The sequence below is a fragment of the Zosterops lateralis genome (genome assembly GCF_965231275.1).
Source record: "Zosterops lateralis genome assembly, chromosome: 2".
NCBI lineage: Eukaryota > Metazoa > Chordata > Aves > Passeriformes > Zosteropidae > Zosterops > Zosterops lateralis.
This window is the reverse complement of record NC_139763.1, coordinates 100195303-100209644: the sequence shown is the minus strand read 5'-3', so window position 1 is coordinate 100209644 and position 14342 is coordinate 100195303. Positions and strand designations below refer to the sequence as shown.

The following is a 14342-nucleotide window of genomic DNA, read 5'->3' as shown; positions in this document are numbered from 1 at the left end:
TGTCTCTGTGCCCAGGCTCTGTAGGAAACCCTTCTGTAACAGCTGTTTCTTTCCTGTTGCTGATAATTAGAGCAGGCACAACCCAAATGCCTGGCCAGCTTAGCTTGCAACTGTGAGATTCCAAAAGCCAAGAGAGTGCCAACATACCCTTGCCACTGTAAAGCCAAGGAGGTTTGAAAGGAAGTTGTCTCACTTCCTTTCTCTTTAAACAGTCACAGGAGATACCACCATAAAACTCCCAAGTGACATAAGGTATTTGGATCAACTGAGTGACCATTAAACAAGAAAGATTGTTCCAATTCCACTTCAGAGTGTAATGGTTACAGCTGGGAAAGGCTAATCCAAGCATCATAAGCATCCCCCAGCTGGAGAAAAATACCCTTCCTAAGAGGAGACTGCCAGGTCTGTGATTCTGGTGGAAAAGCACAGAATATGAAGGCTACACACATCCATGAGTTCCCTCATGTCGAACTTGCTGACCCCATCAGACTTATGCTATGTAGATACATGTAACAGTCAAGACATTGAAAACCAAGAACATATTTTCATACCTCTCTTGAGGATTCATCCATCTGGTCATTTAAATCTTTGATCTTCTGCTCAAGCTCTTCCAAGTTATTCAGTATTACTATGCGTTCCTCCTCCAGGCGACCAAGCTCCTGCCTCCTCTGCTCTTCACTGGTGCATTCTGGTATCTGCAGTTGCACATCACAAGAGGTTCATTAGAAAAAAAAGAAAAGGCTGTCTCTTTTCTGCCCCCTTTCATATGGTTTTCATTTTAGAAAAGGATGGCTCTGTTGGTTTTGACTCCATTACATATTTCCTATCTACTGTATTGCTATTTCTATATTTAGGAGGTGTACAAGAGAAACAAACATGATACTTCACTTCCAGGCACTGGAAGTAAATACTATACTTAACAGTAAATACTATTCATTCTGAAGGAATTACTAAAACTTAACCTTTGAGAATACTTTACATGCTGTGCTATTTAGGTTGTAAAAATCCAATTTTTCCCTTATAAAAATAACACAGACAGATGAAGATGCTTTTAATGTAAATTTCAGCTGTTCATTTAATACAGGCCAGGAGGTAGGATAGGACATTTTTGTAACTAGCCATAAAGATGGGTGGCTTCTGTAAAATAAGGACAAAGGTTGGTTCCATCTCCCCAGGTAGCACTGAGGAAGTAGTGCCCTTAATGCTCCTCTTTTCATTGCCATTTCCTTACTAGACATCTGTGTCAAGAATTAAACAAGATTATGAAGAAAATACCTGTTAACTTACACCATCCAACACTAGATCAAACAGAACTGAGTTTGAAATGCATTTTTCACATTCACCTGACCCCAGGGGTTTGCAATATACGTCCTGTGGGAAGGTGCATTATCCCCAGCCAGGGTTAGAGGTGGGCTGAGTGCAGGGCTTTGCAGTCACCTCTGGGCCACACAGCCTTGCTCAATGGAGGCTCAGTTCAGCCACTGAATGGCCACTCTGAGAGCAGGCATTTTATCCTGAACAAAACTCAGCTCAATATTTTAAAACGAGCTGCACTTCATTAATGCAGTTGCTTGCTGCTGCTCTCCTCAGGGCTTAACAGCACTCCCTTTACAATGAATGAATGAATGGTATTCCTTGATTTAGCAATACTAATCCTAGCAGCAAAGCCTCTTTGTCTGGTCTCCTGTTTGGACAATGCTGACATAACATCTTTGATTTCAACTTCCTAATAAGGACTTAAAATAGGATCTCTGACTCGCACGAAGAAAGCAACAAATGGGAAAGAAATCCAAGACCCTAGTAACTTGTAAGTGAAATGTTTTACTTTCTTTTCAACACTGAAGGACCAAGTCAAGCCATAATAGCATGTTTCTCTTCAACACAGTTTCACACCAGAAGGGTCAGCAGACAGATTTCCAGAGAGATCACCCTTTGGAAGTGAAAATGTGTTTCTATCACACCTCTCTCTTCTTCTACACACACTTTTCCTCTCAAGTGTGAGTGTAGCAGGGGTTAAATACAATTTAGTGAGACATGTAACCACCCTGAAGATCATACAGTGTGTAAATAACAGTAAATGGAAGAGACAAAGTATTTTGAAGGTGTGAACTTGTTAAACAGAAACCGGCTTTTATGGCTGTGCTTGATCTCATTTTGCTCCTGATTCCAGCTCTTGAATCCAGTTATTTAACACACTGCCTGATGCTGGGATTTGCTACACTGCTGCTCTGGCACAGCCAGGAGGAGGCTGCTGCTGCACTAGTAAGGAAATGGTTAGGAATGCTGCTAGCTCCTTTATTAAAGGACAACTTCCTTTTGGTAATGGAACAGCAGTGAGAAGCACACAGGAAAGGAGGTGCAGATTATTAAAGGCAGCAGTTGGGTTGGAGGGGCAGGAGCTTGCTGCCACTGCATCATCCCCAAGAGACAACAGCTGATCTGGCAAGTGGCTTAAGTCCAACCCCAGGAAAGGAGACCAGACAGATAATTCAGCTCAGGTAACTCCTCTTCACCTCCCATGTGAGTGTGAGAAAATACTCCTCTTACAAGAGCCTCAGGTTGGGAGAAGACAGCAGAGCATCCCTTCCCTCTTACATCTCAGCAGGATGCTAAGCAGGGTTCTGGAAACCTTTATTTAAGTAGCTAAAATTGTTCATGCAAATCCTTCTTCCTTGGAAGATCTTAAAACTCTTCCTGAACAGTACATCCCACTAAAAAAAACCCCAACTTCCAGTACTGTTGCCCTGCATTTTCTTGCTTTCAAGTGTTTGAATCTTTGCAGCCTAATTCTCACACTGTTTCATGTAAACTATATGTATTTTTAGAAATTATCTATGTGTTTTGCCTAGTTCTTCTCTGAGAGGAGAACTTAATAGATAGTAAGAGTGACCAATAAGGTAATGAAGTTGTAACCTTCTTGAGCCAATCCTGGCCTTCTGTAAAAGTGTATGTAAGTTGATGGAGTCAGAAAAATAAAAAAGTCTGACCTACTACTACCTGCTGTCCTCTGTGTGGGTCTGCACCCACATCACAACTTGTGACCCCCTCTGTGTGAGGTGGTCACACAGTACTATTAGCTTCCACAAGATCTGGAATAATCATTTGCTGGCTGCTACATTTTGCTGGCTATACTTTCTACATCCAACGGCTTACAAAGCTGTATGAGTTGCGAGATTAATTCTCACACCTAAGCCAGCAAGAACTTGCTTAACTAATTGCAGCCCCCACCAGGACAGCCAACTCCTAGAGGAGGATTTCAAGCTTGGATTCCCCCACAGAGCCTTACCTTTGGTGTGATGCTCAGGTAGGATGACTCGGTGGTGTCCTTGAGGAAGCTGGGAGCAGGGAAAGGAGGAGGCTTGGTGCTGTCACAGAAGGGCTCCTCAGCCCTGAGCCCCCTCGAGGACAGGTAACTGCGGCTGTGGCCGCTCAGCTCCGAGAAATCCGAGTCGCTCGCCGACGACTTCAGGTGCCCTCTGAACCTCGTTTCCAGATTCATCTGGGAGTCTTCGAACACGGAATCCTCGTCGGAGAGCTGAAGCTTTTCGAGTTCCTTGTTAATTTTTTGGACATCGGCTACAGTGGTAGCTGCGGCAGGGTCGCTGTCAGGTTTGGAGTATTCTGCACACAGGTTGAGGATTGTCTCGAGCCGCTGTCGTTCCTAGTTCAGAAAAAGATGACAGCAATGAGTGTCACATGTGAGCTAAAGTAAAGATGAAGTTTAAAAAAGTTTGCTGGGCTTTTTTGTATTGTTTGGGTTGGAGTTTTGTTTGTTTGTTGCTTTGGTTTGGTTTTTTGTTTTAGAGTGAAGGATTAAAGTCCATGTGAAGTCCATCTACCACTCAGAGATAATAAACTGTAATAAATAAATAAATTAATTACAGTACAAAATGAAGAATCAAAATTAATGTGAAAGAAGATTTTAAGAATATTAAAACTTTCTACATTGGAAAGATAAGTAAGTGTTAGGGACATCTTATTTAAGTTGCTATTCATTTCTGTGAAATGTACTTTTAAATTTTTTTATTGAGGTTTTTGTGTCTATACCCCATCTGTATGTACATACATCCAGTGATCTCACTACGTAAATCACTAATTGTTCCATTTCACACTTACGCCATATTCCTACCAAGCTGCAAAATACTGCACAGATTTTCCATGAACTCACCCACCCCTGATGTTTTTACATTTTCCATTTTGTTAACTGTGATTCCTCCTTTTGAGAGAATTAGTCCACATTTTGAAAAACACAGTTTTAGGAGCACTAACAAAAAAAAGAGGCATCACATCTAAAGTACAACATCTGTCAAATGCACAGAATTGGAGGAAATCTTTATTTACCAGTTTACTCAAATTCCCTATGGATTCATACCAACATTTCAAACTTGAGACTCAGAGCAGCTGTGCCATATTGACTTGATATACTTCAAGTTGTGATAAACATTTAATTTCTGAAAGATTTCTAGATCTCTACGATAACTTTTATCAACTATTAGCAAACTGTATTTGTTTTACTTTACTGTATGCATAGCTTCTGGTAACTTCTATTTCAGATGGAATTTTTTTATACTTTTCATTTTTAAGAGGCAAAGCACTTCTGTAATTTCATGTTACCTTTGTTAAAGAAAAAAAAAGAAAAAAATTGCTTACCATAAGTCTATTGAAAATTTTGCTGGAAAAAAGACCACTGTGAGAATTCTAAGCTTGGCATTAATACTTGCATTAATGATCTAATTTCTGATTTCTAGGACATCTTCTACAGTTGTATTTAAAAAGAAAGCCAAAAAGCCAGCACCCTCAGCCTCCCCCCCCAGGAACCACTACAGACACACTTGCTTTCCCAGCTCTACCTGGCATTACATTTGCAAAGAGGACTTGCACAGCAGCTACTTCTGCCAGCCCCAACACTTCCTATGCCCAACAGCAAGTGATAAGGATCAAGCAGAACAGGGCAGGCAGTGCAGTGCCCCAGCTTTCCCTGCAGCAAGCCACTGCACTGTATGGAAATTTAACACAGGTTACACACACCCCCAGTTTTATACAGTTACTGAGAGATTACCTGGCTGTACGCACCACATGTGCACATCACCCGCACTTGAGAGCTCTGAGCTGGAGAACCTGTCTGAACCCACCACCCCTTTCCAAGCACTACCCAAACAAGAGAGCGCTGTGAGAGAGCAATTTTGCCTTTGGGTGGCTTATTCCCAGGTTCCCACTGCAGCTTTCCTCGGAATCCTCCTGTAACGGGATGAGCCGATGAAATAACGGAGCCCGGGGCAGCAACTGCAAACTTCTATTTTCCATTAAATAGGTCCAGCAGATCCTCAAACATCCTTCAACCCCAAATGGTCGACATAATTATAACTCTTCAAAGCTGCTGTCCTCCCTCTTACTAAGTGTTTTGGCCAGGCAACCCAATTCCTGAAGCCCTGTGCAAGCGCTGGCTGGGACAGCCGGTAATTATGCAGCTCTCCCTGCTGTGACAGCATCAGGCCTGTCGTAATGGTTAGAGAAGGGAAACATGGACATCAGGACACGAGGTCCCATCCCTCCTGCAACAACAGGCTGTATCAGGTTTCCCCACAGCCAAGCTTCCATCCCTTGGGCAATAATAGGAAGCGAATTTCAAAGCAGGGCCAGTGCTCATTCCAGCCTAAATGCTCAGGTGAGGGGCTCTGGCTGCAAACCGGCCCTTTGCTGAGCAGTCAGGGGAAAAAAGGGATTCTTTCTTTCCCCTGTTAAGTCTCAGTTGCTCAGAAAAAGCTTAAAAATTGCAGGAAAATCAGTCTTCAAAAAATTCCTGATGAGCTTTCAGACACATTACAGAAATACTGATATTTCTCACTTCTATTTTGACATGTGCTGAGAGGCTTATGGACAGGAAGCTCTGTGGTTATTTTATACACTCTATTCTCATCATTTCATCTCAGCCAGCTCATTCCAGCTCCAGCACACCTGCATGTAACTGTTTCCAGAATGAATTTCTCAGTGAAGAAGGAAGCTAGGAAAGCACCCTCGCAATGAAGAACACAGAACAAGTAGCACATGGAAAATCCAGTCAATAATTGTGCAAGAGATACCACCCAAGTTATTTGTGACACTGAACACAGCAGAGGAAAAAGTAAAAAAAAAGGTATGTGAAAAGCAGGAAATGGATTTAAAATTGACTCTGGTGGGAGGGGTGGATGTTGAGTCAAGCCTTGTAAACTGGTCAGTGTGTTTCCCCATAAAATGTCCTTTCTAACAGATTCACACATTCTGTGTATTTTCTGTAATTCTCTTCCCCACTACAAGAAGGGATAACAGGTCTTGTGCAGCTGCTGCCTGAGCAGCTTCACTACTCCTGGCTTTGAGAAAGCCGCACATCACCTACGGTTGGCTGCAGATTTAAGTGAAGGACAAGGGTGGGATAAGGAGATAATAACCCTCCCTGCTATTGATTATCAATGACATTAAGAGACATCCCTGGTACACTATAAAAAAAAATCCCAAAATAGCAGAGATAAATATCCCACTTTTTTAACAGCAACCATGCCATGATTCCTTAATCTGTTCCTCTGCTACATATCACATTTATGAATTTTACAAATGTGTAGAAGTGCTGCTATATCAGGGTATCAAGGGAAGCCTTGGTTAATCAGCTGTGGCAAAACAGGAAGCTTTTCAGGTAAGCGCCATTAGGAACTGGATAACCTCAAATTTCATTAAAAATACATATGCAATCTATCCCTTGTGACAAAGACTAACCTGGCTAGTCCATGCAGCCAGGTTCTCTTTGCCTGAAGAAGCTGTTGCACTTTTCAGCTGCCAAAGAACAGTGGTTTCCTACTGCTGCTCAGACAGACAAAACACCACCTTCTCAGCAAAAGCTGGGAACAGGAGTTAGTCAAAGAGGATGGTTGGGAAAGAGGCAGAGAGACTGGGGAAGAGAGCTGCAGAAAACCCCCAAACTTTCTTTCTCACAAGTACATTCACTACCTCATGGACGAGAGGCTGGAGAAAGCTTTCTCCTTTCTTTCCTACATCTCTAAAGAGCTTATTTCAATGATAAACTTGAACTGGGACTGAGAACAGTTCGCCAAGTGTTCTTTCTCTTCCCTCCAGTTTGCTCCAGTTTCTCATTCCAGACTAGTTTGTTTTCTCATTGCCAGTCCTTGTCTTGCTGTAGTTAGTGCTTCAGCTCCAAAGTTACCACCATCAGCACAGCTTTCAGAAGCAGCCCCTGTACTTCATGCCCCTCTCTCAGAGGCAGCTCTGGCAGCAGACACCTGCACGGAGAAGCAGCATGCAGAGACCCAGGTCACAGCAGAGGAGCTTGTGTGCCTCCTCCTTCCCTTCCCAGAGCAGGCACAGGAGAAACAGACAGGTAAAAGCAGGAGAGAGCAGTGGCACAGAGTAGAGACAGCCTGCAGGGAGGAGCTGAGCAGATGGCTTTCTGAGAGTTAGCTCTCTGCTCCTGAGAGAATGCCACTGGCTGCCAAAATAACAGCCTTGTTCAGCCCTTTTGTCCCCATAGCACCTATGCAGATGCTCCTTTTCAAACCACACCGAGGGCAGGAGCCTGAACACCAGAGTTCCAGAGAAGTACTTAAGTTCTGTAAATGAGAACAGGTCTCCTGTAATTGATTTCTTCCTGGACCGTGGTGTTAATTTGCATAATATATATAGCTGCAAAAACTAAGTATATGTAATCCAGATTTTGGCTTATTAAAGACCCCACAGAAATGTTTTACAACACAATTGAAACTGAATATTCCAAGAAAGTTACGGAGTCATCAATATTCGTTCTATTCTGCAGGGGGTTTTATCCTATTATACAGCACTTTCAATTACAAAACTAAAAGCTATTCTGTAATGCTGTAGAGACTGTCAAATACTAGTGATGGGAAAAATTACCTTGAAGCTAGTCTTTGTCTACTTGGTTGGGGCTCCTTTAAGAGCTAATCACTTAGAGTTTTACATACAGCTTGGGTACTTTATGCTTAAAGGATCTACAGAAAGACACAGTGCCAATATAAATTTATAAAACATGTATAAGAGGATTTCCACAAACTGTATGAAGATTTACAATAGCTCTATTAACCATGATTTTAAAGCAGTACTATCTTAAAAACTCCAAAACAGTTTCATTTAATTTTCCCTTTGCATAAGCACATCTTACTAAATTGCAAGGCATCAGTGCAAGCCAGGCACAGGGATATTCTGTATTATTCCCTACTTCTGAATAAACTAATGAAATTCAGTGCTCTTCTGACTGTGATAAACTGGACTATGGAATAAGCCCCTTGAATTTTAATACTGCTCATTCAGGCATTGATAAATTGAAACCTTTCCCAGTACAAATCCCGGATCTAGGGATCTAGTAAAACTTAATTAACAATGTCTATGTATGTTTATAGATCCCTACAGACAGCTGGGCAATGGAAGGCATCCCGAACCTATTGCACATCTAATTTTTGGGTACCTACCACCATCTAGAGGAAATACACTGTACTGCCTAAAAACCAGCACTGAAAACTTCAGTGCTATTTAAACAAGCAGCTATCAAAGAAAACAGATGACCCTTAATATCTACCCAACTAATGTTGCCTGTGCAGTTCCACTCCCAACCACCCCATCAGCTGAAGAAAAAGAGCCCCTTTTAGTTCCAGCAGCTACCTCAATTGGGCTTTCATCTCAGACATGAAAGAAAAAAAAAAAAAAGAGTGAGATTTCATCTTCAAATAATAATTAAAATAAATAAATAAATAAATAAATAAAAGCTAACTGAATCACGCTGAACATAATTAGATCACAGCATTAACTTTCTCCCTTGTTTATAAGGCTCCTGGGCTAGTGTCAGCAATAGCTGCTCCAACTTCTACTGGTGTCCAGCTGGAATAAAGATCCCCGTGCCAGGATGCCATGTCCGGTCAGCTGGGCTGCAGAGGAAGCAGCAGCAGGTCGTGACCTGCTGTCTGTGCCAGGAGCAGCCTGGGCTGTCCCACCCCTGCTCAGCAGCCCCCAGCGCCACAGGGATGGCAGGAAGGAGAATGCCAGCTCCCCCTGCTCTTCAAGCCACAAAGGAACAGACTGGCAAAGCAGAAGTGGCATCAGTCTTCAGCTAATTTATGTGAACCCAACCACCGGCAACGGATCTAAAGAAATAGATATGGAAAACCACCAAATCCTACACAAATACATTTATGTCTTTTGTATTTGGTGCACAGGAACAAATGAAAATTTGGACTTTCAAATAATTAAAGAAAAAACCCAACCTCCATATTTTTACTATTTGTACTTTTTTTTTTAAATCTCTGGTTCTCTTTTTGGGAAATGACAGCAGATAATTTGTTTTCATACACAGGCTGCAGCAGCAGCTCTAAAACTTCCAGAGTAGCCTCTGACACTTAAAAGCAAACTAAACACAAGTAAATCTCACAGAATAATTTATATGGAAAAGAAAAAGTAAACAAGTGTAAGTAAACAGAAGGGTTCAAGGGCAGATACTAGGTCAGATTGCAATGAGTGCATGGATTTTACTACCAAAAGTCCGGAAGTGAATATCAGCTATTGAATAGAACACTTTCAAGCCACTCTGTGCCAGCAGAATAGCTACAGGGGCAGTGCTGGTGCAAAGAAAGACATTATCCACATCTTATCTGGGCCACAGAGCAGTCTAGTCCTCTAAAAAAGGGTGCTATTTTTCTGATGGACTTATTTGAGTATTCCTACACTGTTCTTCTCCCTACTGTGCTTCAAAAACCCAGTATGGAAAATCCTGACACTTGTGCACAGAGAGACTACATTTCCCCCACCATTTACCCGCCAGCTACTCAGCCTGCGCTTTTACAGAGTACTGAAAGCTCAGAGCACACAGTTTTGCTATCCATGAGCGCTTCTTTAGTTGGGGGTTTTATTCACACCTTCCCCAACCCCATAAAAAAGAGAGACCTGAGTAGACACGGATTCTTTGCCCATGTCAGTACACAAGGGCAAACCTTCTCTGAAAGCTCTGGATGGATATATCAAGACCCTGTTTGGACAGATCCTTGACTATCATTTGGACAGGGATCCACACAAAAGTACAAAATAACACCAGAACAGGACAGGCTCTAATACACAAAGAACAAATGTGTGGATTTATTAATATATATCTTCCTACTTCTCAGAGGTTTAGAAACCTGCTTATGGCATTTTTCAGACTCCAAAACCATTGGAAGGGGGCACTGTCCTGATATTTCACTCCTCTACCAGACAGCTCTAGCAAATGAAGACTGGAGCTGGTATGGAGCAGTATCTTGAGGATAAGACGAGCTCAAGCAGGAGGAAAATCCACCATGTTCAAACTATATGGAACACACAACACATCATCTTGTCTTCAAAAGCTTTGAAAAAACAAATTCAAATAAGCAAATTCTCTCTTTGAAGAATTGGGACTTGAAGGAAATATTGTTGAGCAAGAGGAAATATTGAGGAGCAGGAATGTAGCCATTTCATCCAAACATAAGACCAAAATGATTATCAGCATCTCTGAATACTGAAACAACCCAATAACAAATAATACAAATTATATCACTAAAAATAATAATTAAAACAACAACAACAAAAAGAAGGCTGCTCTCTTTGAAATACAAATACGTTGCTTTTATGACTGATTATCTCAGGTTTTACAGCACGACTGCCTGCAAAACCTTCTGATAAGAAGCAGAGAAGCAATCTCCACTGTGCACACAACACACCAGGACTAGGAGAAGATTACTGAAAGGAGAAAAGGAATTGCAGGAAAAAGGCAGCAAGAAGAGAGAGAAACATTTCTTCTGATGTTTCTCAAAACCTTTGTCCTAAGGCACCCAGCCATTTCACTCCCTCCTTCTTGCCCTGGGATGCCCAGTTCCTGCTCCTGAGAAGCTGCATCTTCAAGGGGAGCCAGCAGAGGTTTTGGGGAGCAAAGCAGGACAGGGGTGGCTTGCCCTGAAACTCATGGAGTTGGGAGGGGGCAGTGCCTGCCCCTCTCACACCTGAGCCTCGACAGCCTTTGAGCAGGCAAAGACTAGCTTCTTCACATCTAGCAAATAACAGTGTGTATCTTATAAACGACAGTGATCAGTGGAGTGGAGGAAAAGACAGACTCCTGTCAGCATAACAGGCTCCTCATGACCTTGCATCAAGGACATAGGTGAGATGGGGAGGGGGAAAACATCTCACGGGGTTACAGTTCTTTAGCCTGAACCTGCTTGAACCTGTATGGTTCAAGATGGGAACTGTGGCCCTGCGCAGGCACCAGGCCATTGCTAGAGGTCATTGACAGGCATCTCCTTCTCCCACATTCCCACTACCCCTGCATTGATCCTCCCCATGGTTTTTCACCCCCAGCCTGCCCAAAAAGTGAATTTTCCTGCAGGCTTGTTGTCTGTATGCAAACTAGACAGGTTTAAGAGTATCCTATTGCTATTTTGCTCAAATTCATAAGATGTGAATTAAGGTACACAAATGTAAAGTTAATGTCTCAAATTTAAAACTCAGAAACACCAACTGGCCCATCTAATGATCTCTGTTTCTATGTGGATGATAAAATATGAATACATATTAATAGGGTCAGAGATTCCCAAAGCCACTTTGAAAACCCTTTGGAAGAACTGTTATGTGTTCTTCCAGAGACAGTTTCAGTACAAAACTGTTTTAAACATCTCTGGGTTCTGAAGACCTTTTTACTTTTCCCACCCACAAACTGTTTCAGTAATACAAAAATTACATTTTACTATCTAGATAATCCCAAGCTGAGGCAGTATGCACTGCTTTATACTGATTAAGACAAAGAGAGATACTGTCCCTCTCTGCTACTCCCCATCTTGGGAGGGGGAGAAGCAAGGAGGCCTCTTTTAATGAATGTGCTCAGAAGGAAAAAATGAAAACTAAGCAGAAAAACCCTGCTGATGGCTGTTTAGCCCACACCAATGTATATCTGACTCTACAGCACAAAAGGCTGAGCAGTTTATAGCAGAATCTCTTTTTCTTTGCCCACTTATCACAAAACAGAGCCATCATCTAAAATAAAAAGTCCCACAGGATGCCTGCAGTGTAATCTGTGGGTTTTATGTACGCAGACATTTTAACACAGCCCGCAGGATAACTGAACACAATTTACATGTGGATTTAAATGTGGATTCCCACATTTCTTCAGGGTGGCTGAATGGTACCGTCTATCCAAGCAGTGTGCTTTGAAAGTGTCAGCTCCATGCACTGTGACAACAAACAAGGTATCTGGAGCAGGCTGAATTTGAATTTCAAAACTTAAGAGCAGCTTATTCTTTGCTGTATCTTCCTGAGGGCTAGACCTGGGATGGGTGTTTTTGCAAATGCTAACTATCCCAGATAACCAAGAGGAAGAGAAAAAGAATTACCAGCCGTTCCATCTCCTGCTCCCGAAGTCGCTCCTCTCTCTGCCTCCTGTGGTAGTCCATGAGGTCCTCCCTTCCTGAAATGGAGCTAATGCTGTTCTTCCGCTCCCGCATGGACGTCTGCAGGGAATTTGGCGTCTGTCTGTAACTTTCCAGATCTGGGTCATCAAGTTCCACAGAGCTGGTGGAAAGGTTTCTTCGGACAGAGAACGACCTGTCAAAATCCACTGGGGAGAAAGAACTACTGGGACTTGTTCCTGAGAGTCCAAGTCTATCAAAATCATCGGGGAAATATGGGGAAGAAGGCGCTAAAAGCATTTTTTTAGCAATACGAGGGCTTGCAGGGACACTAAGAGTTGAACTGACATAGGGATTACTCCCAGAGACAGAGTTTGCATGTGGTGAAACCCCTGAGCTGCAAGAAGAAAAATTCAGGTAATTATCGGCATCAAAAGCATTCTGAGGTAGATCTTTTTCTCCAAGTTTTTTCCTTTTACTATTACCCAGAGAACTTCTGGGGGGCAAACTTAATGGCACCAGCTGGTTTTCTGTTGATTTATAAAGTCTGGGTAGAGAACGACTGTACATTCCCATATGACTCAGAGATCCACCAGAGTATTTCCTGGGCCGTGAACCCAGAGCTTCCATCACCCCATCCTTGTACTTAACTGGCTTTATGTGAAGGGCCAGACTGTTTTCAGCATTCATTCTCCTGCCTTGCTTTGGGCTAGAAGGCATGCTGGCTGCCCCAGAATTGCTGCCAGGTGAAAGCACCACCTCGTTCCCCGAGCTTCCACTCCACATAGTCAGAAGAGAGCCTGAGATCTTCTTTGACTCCAGCATTCCTGGGAAGTAGATGTTGTCATAAGATTTATTTCTCTGACTGTACTTTGAGTAATGAAACTTATCCATGTGCCCAAGGGATTTTTCATTTTCTCTGTTGGCATGAATGTCAAAATCTGTCCTTCCTGAACTATACCCGCTGAGAGATGGAGACATGTTTGATATAGAACCCAAATGCTTTACAGAGATGCTTTTATCTGGAAGATAAGGGCTTTCACAGGGAAACTGCTTGCCTCCTTGAATTTTGTTAATAGCGTGTGTATTTTTAACACTGGTGGAAGGATTAGGTTTAATTGGCATAGGTTGTGAAAGGGTTAAATAAGAGCCAGCATAGTCCCCATTTGTTTTAAATTTAAGAGTTGATGAATATTTCTTCGTGTTGAGGTTTTCCATAATATCCTGGAGACCATTTTCAAGGGAATTTGCCACAGAACCCTTTCCCAAACTAGCATTTTGTAATTCCATCTGTTTTTGTGAGTGGCTATAGTCTGCCATAATCTTACTGGAATCTGTAAAAAAGACAAAATAAGAAAAAAATTTAGCAAGTATGTAGCCTCTTGCATGTGCATGCCTGCAAAATAACATGAACACTTTTTGCAATAATTACTGTGCTTGTAGTGAATGTGTCTCAGATCACTAAGCAAAGGAGAAGATGCACAATTTTCCCATCTGTTTCTGGAAAAGATGGGAGACTGAAAAATAAGGGGTAGAGGCAAAAAAGCCATACCAAAATCAGCAACACAATTGGAAAGAGGCTAGACTCTTTCTTTGCTGTCCTATCCATTGCAGGACCCTGTGTCTCAGCCTTTATAATCCTGAGCCTCTTCAGATACCCATGAAGTAAGGAAGAATCATTGTCCTGATGTTTTGCAGCTGAGGAACTGAAGCATGGGGAGAATATGCAATGCAGACAGGAGAGTAAAGGACCCAGCTCAGGTCTCCCAGGGCTAAAGACATAAGATACTGCTCTGGATCACTTCTTCCTTTAATCTGTGCAACTAGTGCATCTGAGCCCCAATACACTAGTGAGCTCAATTTAAAACTCAGTAGGAGTTTGTCACCTTTCTGCTTACTTTGTGGATGGTCCTGCAAAGCTTAATAGGAAGATACAAAACCAAG

The 14342-nt window shown here is 42.3% G+C and overlaps 1 protein-coding gene across 9 annotated transcripts in view; it reads right to left on the bottom strand.

Annotated features, from left to right (window-relative positions):
• The window catches only part of PHLDB2 (pleckstrin homology like domain family B member 2), a 65049-nt gene that overhangs the window by 38951 nt on the left and 11756 nt on the right, over nt 1-14342 (bottom strand). For 8 of the 9 annotated variants that reach the window (XM_083854353.1, XM_083854357.1, XM_083854360.1 and 5 more), the window contains exons 3-5: nt 12384-13732; nt 3287-3661; nt 552-695 (exon numbers count right to left, since the gene is read on the bottom strand). In XM_083854353.1, the coding sequence (XP_083710479.1) occupies nt 552-695; nt 3287-3661; nt 12384-13732 (1868 nt within the window). The remainder of the gene's footprint in view (nt 1-551; nt 696-3286; nt 3662-12383; nt 13733-14342) is intronic. The other variant, XM_083854361.1, reaches the window with a different exon arrangement.